This window comes from Lepisosteus oculatus, chromosome 8 (assembly GCF_040954835.1).
Source record: "Lepisosteus oculatus isolate fLepOcu1 chromosome 8, fLepOcu1.hap2, whole genome shotgun sequence".
In the NCBI taxonomy this organism is placed as follows: Eukaryota; Metazoa; Chordata; class Actinopteri; order Semionotiformes; family Lepisosteidae; genus Lepisosteus; species Lepisosteus oculatus.
Window position 1 is genome coordinate 39,272,930 of NC_090703.1, and position 13,687 is coordinate 39,286,616.

The 13,687-nt window shown below is 39.1% G+C and overlaps 1 protein-coding gene across 1 annotated transcript in view; it reads right to left on the reverse strand.

Annotated features, from left to right (window-relative positions):
* The window catches only part of chm (CHM Rab escort protein), an 83,889-nt gene extending 71,553 nt beyond the window's left edge, over positions 1–12,336 (reverse strand). The window contains exon 1 of the mRNA XM_015351390.2: positions 12,259–12,336. Coding sequence (XP_015206876.2) covers positions 12,259–12,310 — 52 coding nt within the window. The 5' untranslated portion in view covers positions 12,311–12,336. The remainder of the gene's footprint in view (positions 1–12,258) is intronic.
* Between the last annotated feature and the right edge of the window lie 1,351 nt (positions 12,337–13,687).

Here is a 13,687-nt window from a genome sequence, read left to right on the forward strand (position 1 = left end):
CCTTCTTTTTTTTTTTTATACGGGCACTTAACATAATTTCTTTGCTTTTATTAAATCTATTTTGTAATCATACTGCAAAACAAATGGAGCCTTGAGAAAAAACAATAAGAAAGATTAAAAACAAAGAGGAGGTCATTTGGGATATCTGGTTCATTTGGTTCTTAGTAGTCTCCTATATTGTAGGAAGGAGCTAATCTGAGGATCTTGTTCAGCCATTTCTTGAAAGAAGTCAATCAGCTTCGATAACAAGAGAAGGTAGCTTGTCCAACTCCCCACTCACACAGCCCTTTGCATAAAAAGCACTTCATGTTCGCAGTTTTAAACACTGCCACAGACGTGCGTCCTCATGTTTCACTGTTTATTCTGAAGAAATCTGCTGGATTATCTTTGTCAGGACCAGCGAGTACTGTAATACTGTAATTGCAACAGGATCAAAAAAGGATAAGTTGTTTTAACGGGGAATTGCAGTCCCAATCTCTCAGACTGTTAAAGCCAAATGTAACAAATTTCTAATTAATTGCAAAATAGTCAGTGAAGCTTTGTGAAAGTAGTGTATAGTTGCCATGTTGCTGCTGGGAGGAAGGAAACCACTCGTGGTAAGAGTGAGAGTTTACGCACAATCTGCTGTGAAAATGGCCCTTCCTGCTCACTAGTCACTATGTGGTCTCCTAACAATGTTAATTGCTTTTTAAACTTGTGAGTGTGTATATATATATATCCACTGTAGAGCACTTGCACACAAAAAAGACGACAAGATCAGCAGAAAGTCAAAAACGTTTCTTTTTCACCAACTAGCCAAGAGAGGGGCAATAAACATGGCCTCCGATGTTGACCCCATCAACAAGTTTCTTGACAAAGTTCAGCCTGATGTCTGCTGCACACCCATACGTATTCAATCATATGTTTCAAATATCAAAATAATACTATGTTTGTATCCAAAATGTTCCAAAGAACTCACAGAAGTAAACAACCAAACGTTTGCTAGTTATTTCCACTTAATACGCACTAAACTATAAACCTTTAAATGACAGTAGTAGAATGATTCAGCATTTTTTCCTACAAAGTCTGTGTATGAGATTCATTGCTGTGTCTGAAATACTTGAAAACATTCCCAAAATGCACTGGGAAAAGGGTTCAAGGCTTAAGAGCTTTTTATACAACAAGAGAAGAGCATGTTTTAAATATGTCGTTTTTGGACAGGGATCACGAGGGGTTCACAGAATATTCAGATCACCAGAGAAGAAGGTTAAAGATGTTTTCCCTGTGCATTTTCTCAATGTCTGAAATCAATACATCTATTAACCTGCATTACAAATCTTAAAGATGACCTTAAAATTATGCATGTTTATGTTTCTAGTTTATGAGTAAAACAAAAGACAGATTTGTTTATGAAAAAATAATATAAAAGGTCTGTTACTATCTGAAACAGAAATGAAAAATAATTAAAATATAACCCATCTGTAATTTCTGGAAAATAGACTCAACTGAATTCAAGCTGTCATGAGCACTAGCAACTAAAAATACCACAAACTGCTCCAACAGTATCAGCATGGGGTTCCTTGGGCTTTATTCCATTTAGATGTAACTATTTAGCAGTAATGACTGCTTAAGCTTCAGTTTATGCCACTTTCAGAACATCAGAAGGCATTCACATGGAAACTCAGTCACTCTTGAACAGAAACAAGAAAGTGATTAACAGGTCTTTTTCTCAGATCAAGTTGAAGTAGCGAACATAAAAGAAAAAACCTCTAGCATGTGTTTCTTCGTCGGGCCTGACAAATGCGGTACATTTTTTAAATTAAGGGAGATTTCTGGAAAGGAAGTCCTCCAGGCAGAAAAGGCAAAAAAAAAAAACACCTGTACCAAATCATACATCCATTAAATAAAAAACATTAACTATATGCAGCCACAAACAAGATCAATAAAATTAAATTGGAACTTCAGCCCTACAACAAAACCTCTCTGTTTTAACTGACAGAGGAGCATGGCATCTCTACCTTTTTATAGCCTATTACACAGGACATGAACTTGACTGTGAATGGAGATTTAACCTGTTGGGTCAGTGTGACTTACGAGTCAGAGAGGAAAAAGGCTTGGTCTGCAGTGCAAAGGACTGTCAGCACAAAGCCAACATGCACCAGTCCCAGGACAGCAGGTTTTATTTTGACGTCAAGGCAGGAATAAATCTCAAGTCTCGTGACTGATAAGTGGAAAGCAACCTAGTTAAATAACCTTCAAAACAAATCCAAACTTATCAGTATTTTCCCCCACCCCCACCCCCCGTGCTCGACCTGCGTGGCAAAATTATTCACATTCATCTGGTGCTTCCTGCTAGCTCCCTGCCCTGAGCTCAGCAAGTGGCCAGCGCAGGTGTGAGCGAAGATGACAAGGTGCCACGCCTCCCTCCATGGTCCAGGCTGTCTGGGAGCTGCCCCTGCTGCTGTCGCCGTTCGGAAAGATCAGGGCTCGCCAGATGGGAAGAGGAGATCGTCGCGACCGGCGATATTCATAAACAACTGTTCCCTGTCCACGTCTCTGTTCGCACACAGGCGGGTAAGCTTGGAAACATGCTGTCTGACAACCCCGGCTACCTTGACACAGAACTCGGCGAGATAGAAATAGCGCCGGTACCGCGTGTCACATCCAGCCAGGGGACCAGCTGTTAATAGCGATTGCACAAGAAAAAGCTAAAGCAGGGCAGGAATATTCATTTGCGCACTATCAATCATGTAGGAAACGTCCCTTATAGCAAAGGCAAAAACTATTTCTTGTGCGATGCCCCAGCATCAGATAGAAATGCTATCTTCAGCTGTCCTTATTTCTACACGAAAACGTAAGAATTAGGACATCACTTGTTCACCTTGAACTGCCGTTTCGAAGAGCAGTTTTCCATTTCTCTGAAAGTGAAACTATTTCAATCCATGCTTTGTGGTCTGAATTAAGGACTATCCAGTTTCATGATTTTTTTTTTTGTTTCAATAGGTATGTTTCAAAAGACCACCCCAGCATAATGCAGCACTACAGCCAAATTCGCCCATCTCCTGTTGGCGGAAATACTCATGACTTAAAAAGGGTAGCAGCATTAAACTTAAAGGAAACTAAGAAGATAAAAGCAACTAATTGACAATTAAGTACCTAGCAGTTCTTCTGTTTTACTGAAATGGAAATCTAATAAGTAAATTGATTCTTAAAATGTAGAGAGCTTTGCAAAGAATATATTGGCGCTTTTAGAAAATATATTTCAAGGATGTAATTCCTGTGCTACAGTACGTGCAGAATTTTAGAAAACAGTGTGTCAACAAAGTACACTGTTTAGGTTACTTTAGAAGACAATGTACCAAAACAATATATGCTGTCTGGGTCGTTAGAATTAGCTGAAAGTAACTGATAAGCTTTGAATAACAAATCTAGTGGTGCTTCTTCTTTCGTTTTATGATGTAATCTGTTTTGTCTTAGGGAAAGGGGAAGTTTTAGAAGGGAAAAAGCGCTGAGCTTTTTTACAGCGCAACATCTTATAAAAGCCCTGTACTGCTTGTAACAAATTGAGTCTCTGGTTGCACTTTGCGAAGTGGCAGCAGGGCTCCCAATATTGCAATATTGAAATAAAGACCTTACTCAGGTGAGAACTCTCTCTTGTGGCTTCCTTGATAGTTATATTTCCATGACATTACCACTGCAAAATCATCTTTAAATTATAATGGGCGGTTGATAAACCTGTGAACTTAGATTTTGAAGATTTGTCCCTAAAAATCCAGACATTTAAATAGTTTCACAAAAAATCGTTTAGTTTAATGTCCCATGTTGTACTTCACTTGGGTAATATCTTGTACCTTGTCATTTTCTTACTATGTGGACTAGCGCTGCTTTTCTAAGTAAGAATGTTTTCGTCCATATATAGTTATGAATGAATTCTGTGAGGCATACTGTTGTATAATGTTAGATGAACTTTAAAAACCCTTGACAAAACTATATCTAAAGGCTATGATACACTACACAATTTCCCATTGCAAGCTGTACTGCATCCTATATTTAAATGATCAGTTTCAATGTGGAGTAAATTCAATGCAAACGCAGAAGGCCACCTTTAGAGCCCCAAGGGCCAACTTGTCAATTTGATGTCTAACGTACCACATCTTAAAATATACTCAGGCTAGCAGGCTCTGCCATAAAGTCCTACTGAAGTAATGCAACCGATTTCGGCCTCTGAAAAGTACTGTAACATACAACTCTGCCCCTAGTTGAAGGCTCACACAGACACTCTCCTTTTGTCCATTAATGGAGAACATGTAAAATAATACATAAACTGACAGTATTAAAACATAAACAACAAAGAATGATTGAAAATTCCTTTTCGTTCCAAATCTATGGCCTTAATTACAAAAAGAGAAACTCCTGAGATCAATATCCATTTCTTACCATTTAAAAATGTTTTAAGCTTTTTATCATCCCAGAAAAGTGACGGAAAGCTACAATTTTTACAAATTTTATGTATAAGCAATTAGCCTTACTGAGATATGCAAAAGCACAGTGAGGATTTCTTTGCATTTTTTACTGTGGGAATATTTTGCATTACTTGCTCAGCAAGCACTCATCCAAGTGTATTATATACAAAAAATGCAATAATAAATTAAATACAAAAAATGTAATATGTTCATATTCAAAAATGACAAGTAGCAGTGAAGCAGGCATGTCAGAAGTGCAATGCCTGTGCATAACAGAGCGAAAATGTTTATTGAGCAGGAAACAGCATGTATATAAGGAATCATTGATTCCAGTAAATAAATGACATTGAGCAGAGCGCAGTATCTGCTGGTGGTAAACCTTCATGGCAGTTTAAGAGATCACAGGTGTTGCATGAACTAAGAGTCATGCAAGAGAGATGTCTCGGAGACGAGGTCACAGAGGTTTAAACAAAAGCGGGGGAAAAAAAATGTTAAAATGGATGTTACAGGTAGCTACTGCAGGGACTGGAGTAACAGTGTAGCGTGAACTAAAGGAGGCAGAGAAAAGACCAAGTGAGCAGCACCACCCTGAAACAGAGCTGGAGAGCGCAATAGCAATGGTCAAGAGTACAAACAGAGAGGATAAGATCTGTCTAGTCTAGGTCACATTAGTGAGGAAGGGATGGCTCCTACAGACATGTCTTGGGAAGAAGCCAAAGGATTGAGTCAGAGTTGAACGGGAAACAGGGAAATCAAGAACAAGATTCCTGACAGAGGAAGAGGGGGAGAGGGTGGAGTTAATAGTAATGAGAATTAAAGAACGGTGGACATGAAGAGGTTCAGCTGAAATGACACAAGGCCCAGACGTCGGAGGGGCGAGGAGGACACCAGGGTTGGAAGATTTGGAACCAGGCTGACCCTAATGAAGAATGAAACTGGGCTTGAGGGCCAAGGATAACAGGAACAGAAACTTAAGTTGTGGGAGGCAGCAGCACAGCAGAGGATGAGGTTTAGGCCTGCCAACAGGGCAGAGGGTGGTGCAGAGTAGGAGGCAAAAGAGAAGCAGGAGTGAAGGCAGTAGTGAGCGTCGGACCAGACTTGCTTTGTGCTTTTCTAGGGGGCTCCTGCACAAGACCCCCCTGAGTTTTGCGGCTAGGGAGTGGCACAATTGTGGACGCTGCAACCCACATGCATGGGGTTTAAATTCAATTCATTAACACCTGAGTGAGACTGTGAAGGTGCGAGGGTGAGACACCTGTAAATGAGGCATTCAAGCGTACAGTGTGAGCTGGTCAAATCCATCATTTCTCCAGAAATTTCAAGGGGGCAGCAGGAGCCAGGGCAGTTATAACCACATCGATTCCTGACTCGTGCCACAAGCAAAGCAAAATGACAAACTAAAAAGAAACTCAAGGGGGAACTTAAGCGAGGCCTGACTGTGTGTGTTTTTAGGTACAGTCCGTGCTAGTAACTGGCTCCTGTGAGAGAAACAACGGCAGTAAGAAAGAACTGATTCTGGACGAGGAAATCTAAATATTTCCATTTCGTTGCTGTACTTTGAAAATGTTAAGATTCTAATATACAAATAAAAGGTTACCAAGACAAGGAAATCACTTCCAGTTGCATCTTTGATTGCCTGTAGCGTGATGAACTATGGAACACATACAGCTGTTTCTTGAATGATCGCACAAAGCCAGCTTCAACAATGTGACACACAAGTTTGTTCCTGTGTTCCACAATACTAGGAAAGAATTGTCCTGTACATTCTGTCCAAAATGATACTAAACTTAATTTCCACTTGACTCCTCAGGCATCACTGCTGATCTTGAAAAAACACCCAGACCACTTGATTAACTAGTTCAGTTTCATAATTTTTATCAAACCCCCATACATAATTTTCTGTTCCACACTAAGAGGATTCAGCACCTTTAGCACAACTTGTCCTTAATGACCAGGAAATAGTGCATTTGTTTGAATTTGTTAATACTGCTACTCTAGAGGGACAGCAAATCTTTATTTTAGCATGGTGCCCAGTACTGAACACAGTATTCCAACACCAAGCTCAATTTAGTAAGCAGTAAGTTCTAGGGGACATCAGGGTATGCGTTTTTTACTGCAGCTTAATTCTGAACTGCAGGGTAAGTGAAATCAATATTCCACTTGAGGCTTATCTGTAAACTTGCATTCAACTTTTTGCAAAAGTCAAACGGAATCTAAAATTAGTGTCAACCATGTATCAATATCGGACCTGCAAAAGAACTCTAATATTACACAGGTATATTAAACGTGTAACCAACAGGACATCTTCACAAAGGGGAAAACTATATTCAGTGTAGGAGTGTCTAATAAATTCTTATTGCCACCTGTGTAGAATTATAGTAAATTGATCACCTATTAAGAACATCTGAGATCAGGCTGCATAACAATCCCTACGCTGAAGTTGTTAGATACAATCCATCTGAAGTTCCAAGGATTTCTGCAACAGCAATGGGTAAACAAAAATTAATCAAATAAGAGTTTGGCTAGAACAAAAACCATGAGATACAGAGGAATGTCAGGCCCTGGGGTAGAACTCATTTAATTAGTGTACTGAATAATGTAAATATTACTTCTCTGAATTTAAATACACTTTACTACACATATTCAGTCACTATGCTGATGTTTTTTTTTTATTGTTCACTCCGTACTGAAGAAAGCCAGTCAACAGGTTCTCAAAGACCTCTCTCATACATTTGAACTATGTCTAGTTCAAAACCAACCATTTACTATTTCAAATGTACATTCTTGCTACTTAATACCTTGTTTCTGACCTTGCATGAACAGTGCCTCATGTAGCTCAGTAAAGGTTAGTTCTTACATCAGACAATTCTGTTACCATGTTTCCAGAAAAATAATTTTCGCCCAAAAGCCTTATTTATATAATGGAAGTTTCATAAATGTCAGGCAGAACAGACAGCAGATGCACTGCTGTGACAAATACCAAGTCCATGTACGAATTTCATGGTACTAATTCAATAGAGTATGTTATTAATTAACTGAAACAATTCCAGCGGCTTACGTGCACAGTCCTGCATGTGTTTTGTGCGTGCGTGCAAATATTTCTGAAGAGTGGTTTAGAACTCGATAGGGTAGAAAGTGCTATTCTAGAAGGTTCACATTAATGTTGACCTAACAAAGTACTGTCCTAAAGCAGCAGTGTTTCTCAACTGGTATGACAGTGGTCATTTGTGACTGTAATTACCAAGCCTGCCTATAATACAACATGGGAAGTATGCAGGTGATGAGAACTGTGGAGAATAAGGGAGGTGAAGAACAGAGTGAATGGGCAAGAACCCAGAAGATCCAGAGGAAATATAAGATAAAGGTATAGAAGTAATTTGTGCATGCCAGATGATGGAGGTAGGAGAGAGCATTTTTGTTGTGGCTACTGACTCAAACTATGCGGGACATCATCTTGACAAGAAAGCAAAAACAAAACACAGGGCCCCATTCCACAAGTTCAGTGGCTTGTTATATTTGAAAACTCCCTGGTCGCTGCCACAGAAAAAAGAGGGAAGAAGGATAAGCACAAGAAAACAAGCCGATTCCACACTTGCTTTCAGAAATGAAGAGGAACTCGAACAAAAAGTAAAAACGTTGAGCCAACAATAGCTCTGTCACACGGTTTTTAGATTTATGCAAGTGGGATGGAAAAGGTTGAGAAATAATGGATTACAGTATACGACAATATATTATATTTATAGTACAAGTCAGGCCAATATTGCTTTCTAACAGAACTTTTAACAAATACCATCAAAACAAGGTTTAAGTTTCTATACATGGCACATATTTCAGAGTCACTTGTGTTCTAGTCATTTCTTTATCTTTAAATGGCTGACATATTGAAATCCTCAGGCATGGACTTGGAGTCTTCCTAAATTGCTTGGCTTACCTATCAGGACTCAAAATGAGCAAAACGGGCTGCATTGCCTCCTATTATTTGTAACTTCACCTCATTCACTTTCTCAAAAATGTGTTGCAGGCAGGAAAAGAAAATACTGTATGAAACAACGTGTTCACCTAAAAATTCACCTCACAAAAAAATACACGCCGTCAAAGATCATGCCGTCAATAAGAAACGAAAGCTCAAGAGCCAAAACAACACTGAAACACCTTCTAAAAGAGCCGCTGAATCCTGGGCTTCAGCATTCCTGCAGCTGAAGGGGTACTAGCCGGTCTGGTAAGTGTGTCGGAACTGATGACTCAAGCTCCTGCCAACTCCGGTCAGGATTCTGGGATAAACAAGCAATCTGCAGGAGCAATTACGCACATGTGGAATAACTCCAGAAGATAAAGAGCCAACCCATTAAGAACTTTGGACATGAAAGTGAAATCAAAATTCCTGGTAACAAAAGGAGAAAGCAAGTTCTCAGGAAAACATAAGTGAGACAGTAATCTAGAGTCTGCATCCCGGACAAGTGGGAGTCCATAATGAGTCACACAAACTAACAGGCAACGCAACTGAAGGGAGAGGTCACAAAGTCACACTTACTCCCTTCTCTACACCCACCCTGTAAAAAAGTTTAGCAACATTTCTCTGGTTGCAAGTCCAGACAATCCAGAGTTCACAACAGCACCAAGAACTATACAATCATTGTTGGCAATACACAACTATAAATGGTAAGCATGAATGGATAAGGTATGACTGACACCTTTTTAGTGCCAGTTATTAAAACGTTTGTGTTGCAGGTGAGATTATCCGCAAATAATCTCAGGTATACACTGCACAAGAGCAACTAATACCATATATGCTTGTAATGTAGAAAGTGGATAAATCTGTCTCATCATCATATTAATAATGTGGTGTCTCCCAATAATCCCATCAAGACGTTACAAGCCTGAGCTGCAACAGACCCAAAACAGAGCCTTCAGATGCATCAGACTCCATAGCACCCAGATTAGATTTAAATTTTCCGCAAGAGACATACTGACAGTGATCAGACAGATAAGAATAAAAAGAAAACCAGTCCCAAGGCTGACATACGTCTTACAAGCTTTTCACCAAGATTTTATCAAACACTGCAGCAAGGTTTAGCATTGCAAGAACAGACTGCAAATAGTAATCAAGTTTTACAGAGGCTTCATTCCAGACTCAATACAAGTACCGTGGCCAAACGTCAACTGAAATGTCTCTTGCAAAAAATGACACCAGAAATAGTCATTAGGTTGTTGGCATCAACTTTTTCCCAATTACCGGATCATACGGATTCTCTGGCAATGGAAGAGGGTATCCAGTTCCTCATTTGAATTCCTCATGCAAATCATGACAACAAATTCAAGGTAATTTGGTGTTATTTGCATTTTGCCTTTTCTTTCCCCAGAATTAAGTACCCAGTTTTTTTGTCCTGGGAAGCAAAAAGCAAGCAGTTATGCTTTCATCCAATGCTGTAGATATTACTGTAAGTATAGCAGATTAAAAGTTTTTAATGACATGCAGAAAAGGCATACTGCACATAGTATGAAAGGTTAAGACGGACTAGTAGGCTGATTACTGTTTAAAGACCTTTATCCTGAGAATGCAATTATAGCCTTTACACTTTAAACTTTATAAGCTGCTAATTCAAGCAAAACTTCCAGCTAGAAAGATAACGTTAAAACTGAAAGTCTAAGCAAGCCAAATGCCAAGGAGAGCTACGTTTTACAATTAGCTTATATTAAGGAAGCAAGTGTTTGGTCACTAAACAAAACTGGAATATGACAAAAGGAGATTATGACCCAAGTGATGGAAATAAGTCACAAAAAAAGGAGATCAGAGCACTAGCTTTCTTGATTGTTGTCTTCTCCTAGCGAATGAACCAGTCCACATGGATTTGAAAATAAAAGCACTTGTCCTCCATTAATCTAGCATTGCCCAGGTAAGTGCCGATGCTGAGAGGACAACAGCATCAAGTACTAGAACTGGAAGATTGAACAAAGATTTATAGGTCTTAAGCCAAATGAGAGAAACTCATTACCCCTTACAACACTATGGGGACTAACTATAACAGTCAAAATAGGACTCTCCATGAGAAGAGCTAGCAAAGAGTCTACACATCCAGTAGGTGGTTAAAGTTAAGGAATACTAAACATGAATAAAGTAATTTAAGGCAAGTTGGTGTAAATGGCAAAAGTAACTCTGCATACCAGTTAGCAGTGCCATTTTTTTATTTTCTGACAGTTTTTAAGAGTTGTTCATGTCTGTTAGGAGTCAAAAACGCACAACTCTTTCCATACCTGAAACAACCCATTGACATCGAGCACATCAGACCAGCTGGGGGAAACATATACATCAATCAGAACTACTTATTATACAAGCTTTCAAACCTAGACTCGGAGGTTGACCAAAATAAAAACAGGGGCAACAGAAGAGTTACCGAAATAATGAATCTAAGAGAAAAGACAAAGCAAATGTTGTAATGCACCCTTTGACATATTATTGAATTATTTTTAGCTCTCACATTTAGTTTTTCATATAAAACTGTTAAAGTCTGCATTCAAGATATGATCGTGCAGATTACTAAAATGCACATTTTTAAGGGTTTCAACTATTTCTACTACAACAAACGGGTCTAAAAACTCAAGCATTCTACAAAACTCATTGCATAGCACTATTAATAAAATAAAGAATACAAAATAAAATATGGATGTACATGGTGTGGACACACATCCTTATCTGAACTACCTTCTGTACGAAAATCATTTGAAACAGAACTAGATCAATTAGACATAAACCAGCATATGAAAGATGAGTTCAGACTATTTACACACAATTCACTGGGAAAGAAACAATATAATTTTGTTAAACAATAACATAATTGTTGGGAATAATATTAATGAAATGCAAAAAAAAATGGTGTAGGAAAAGAACAGGGAAATGTTTGGTTTATTTGGGGAAACAATATTATTATGCTCCAAATCCTAGATTTCTAAAGGGTTAAAATGTGAAAGAAAGACGTTTATAGTATTATCAATGATAATAAACAAGCTTGCGAAACTTTCATCTCAGAGGGTCCCAGTTCATACAAATCAATTAACGCAATGTGTTCACAGCAACAGGAAATTGTGATCTCAAGGTAATGCTACAAAAACCGCAATTTCAGCTTCAAAGTCAGTTCTTGGGTGCACCTCGACTCAGAGTAACACCTTTCCTCCCTCTTGCCTGTATTATTTCCCGTTAATACTGGAGGTTTTTTTTTTTCATAAAGTTCCCCTGTAGCACATTAACAACCTCCTGTAGCAAATTAATAATCTAACATTACTGTCGTCTAATTTTGTCTCTATTGCACTACAGAAATAACGAAAATATGGAAATAATCGTAATCGTGTCTACCGTAAAAACATTGTGACGGGTTAATAATAATGACTGCTAGTAGAAATAAAAACAGAGAAATAAAGTAGTGCAATTTGAAATTATACCAAGTATTCACTAGCTGATTGTACTCGAACATCTTTGCATTTGATTCATTTATAGGAAAGGAAAATAACAAAAAAAGCTACATATTTTAAACTGCTGTATTTAAGGCAGTCTATGCAAATATTAAAACATCCTCCCTAGATACAGTGATATTTGTACAGACAGAGCCTTGGCATTCAATAAATGAACCAGCTCTACAGGATCAGTAATGTGGCAGTAAGCACTGAGCAAATACCCGAGGTAGAACTGCTGACTTAGTACGACTGCATTTCTGCGAGACAAAGGTCTTGAACGTTATTTTCTGAGCCCATCCTTCTTTATCGTAATAAATACGTCTTAAACACGAATCCCATCTCGTTTAAGGGGCTATAAAGCTTGTCTTACCTGTCCCGAGTATCACAACATCAAACTCGGACGGGAGGTTGTCTGCAGCCATCTTGAAGCCAATGTCACGTGACTCCACCGCACCAGAAATGACGTTTCCTGTTTACACATGTGCATTACCAACGCGGAGAACACATGCTTTTCCAGTGGACAAACAGGCAGGCGTTGGGATACTGTTCTTAGGCGTTACCAGATATGACAGTTATCGCAGGGTTTTAGAAATGAAGTGGTGTAAATAATGTACACCAAGATTGGATTCCAGAACTCCTGGTTACTCACGGTTTCAAAATGCAGTGATATGCATATACAAGTGACGTGCTGTGAACAGGAGTGACTGTTTCAGAGATGTTGCGGTTGCTGTAAAGTATATCCAAAGTTAACGTAGATATCTGATTAACTCATTGGGGTGCATTAAATCAGAGCCGATACAGATCGAATCCAGCGAAGTATATTCAGACAGAAGAGAACTTCCTTGAGCTAAAATGACCAGATATAGGCATGACAGGGTGAAAATTAGAGGAGCATAATTCAAACGTTAAATCTGTCATACTTTTCACACAGGAGCATTAAACATTTCATCCACAATATAGCCATATGAAAAAATATTCCATTCCATATGAATTTAGACTTTCTAGTGCCCATGCTCTGTGTAAATCTGTCTAAAACTAAACTTTTTAAAATAAAATCCAAAGAAATGAAAAAAATATATAAATTCTCCTTTCTTTGCGTCCATATATTTGTGTCGCTCGGTCTTCACTCCTACTCACTCTCGTTCTCTGGCTCCAAGTCCGAGTCGCCATTGAGCTTCATTTCCACATTCATCTCTTCCTCCTCTCGGGGCCCTGGGTTCAATTCTGGACCTGGGGTGCATCGATTCGTATGTTTTCCCCATGTTTGTGTGGGTTTCCTCCCATGGTGCAAAAACATACTGTTGGGATTAATGGCTTCGGCAAAAACTGGCCTTGGTGGAATGTGTTTGTGCCTGTGTGTACCCGCTGGGGGATTGACATCTCTTCCTGGGTGTCCCCTTCCATGCACCTATTGCTTGCTGTTACAGGCTCCTTAACCCTGATCTGAAAGAAGCTGTAAGGAAATGGATGCGGTCTGTTCTAGTATCCTAACAGGTGAGTGGCAGGTCCCTTTAAGAATGGGCTGCTGTTATAGCTGCCCTGCCTCTAGAGGCCGCTATGTAGCCTCTAATTTGTATAAATAGCCACACAGGGAGTAAATAATAATAATAATAATAATAATAATTGCTTACACTTATATAGCACTTTTTCTGGACAGTCCACTCAAAGCACTTTACAGGTCATAGGGACTCCCCTCCAGCACCACCAATGTGCAGCATCCACCTGGATGATGCGACGGCAGCCATAGTGCACCAGAACGCTCACCACACATCAGCTGGGAGGAGAGCAGAGTAATGTAG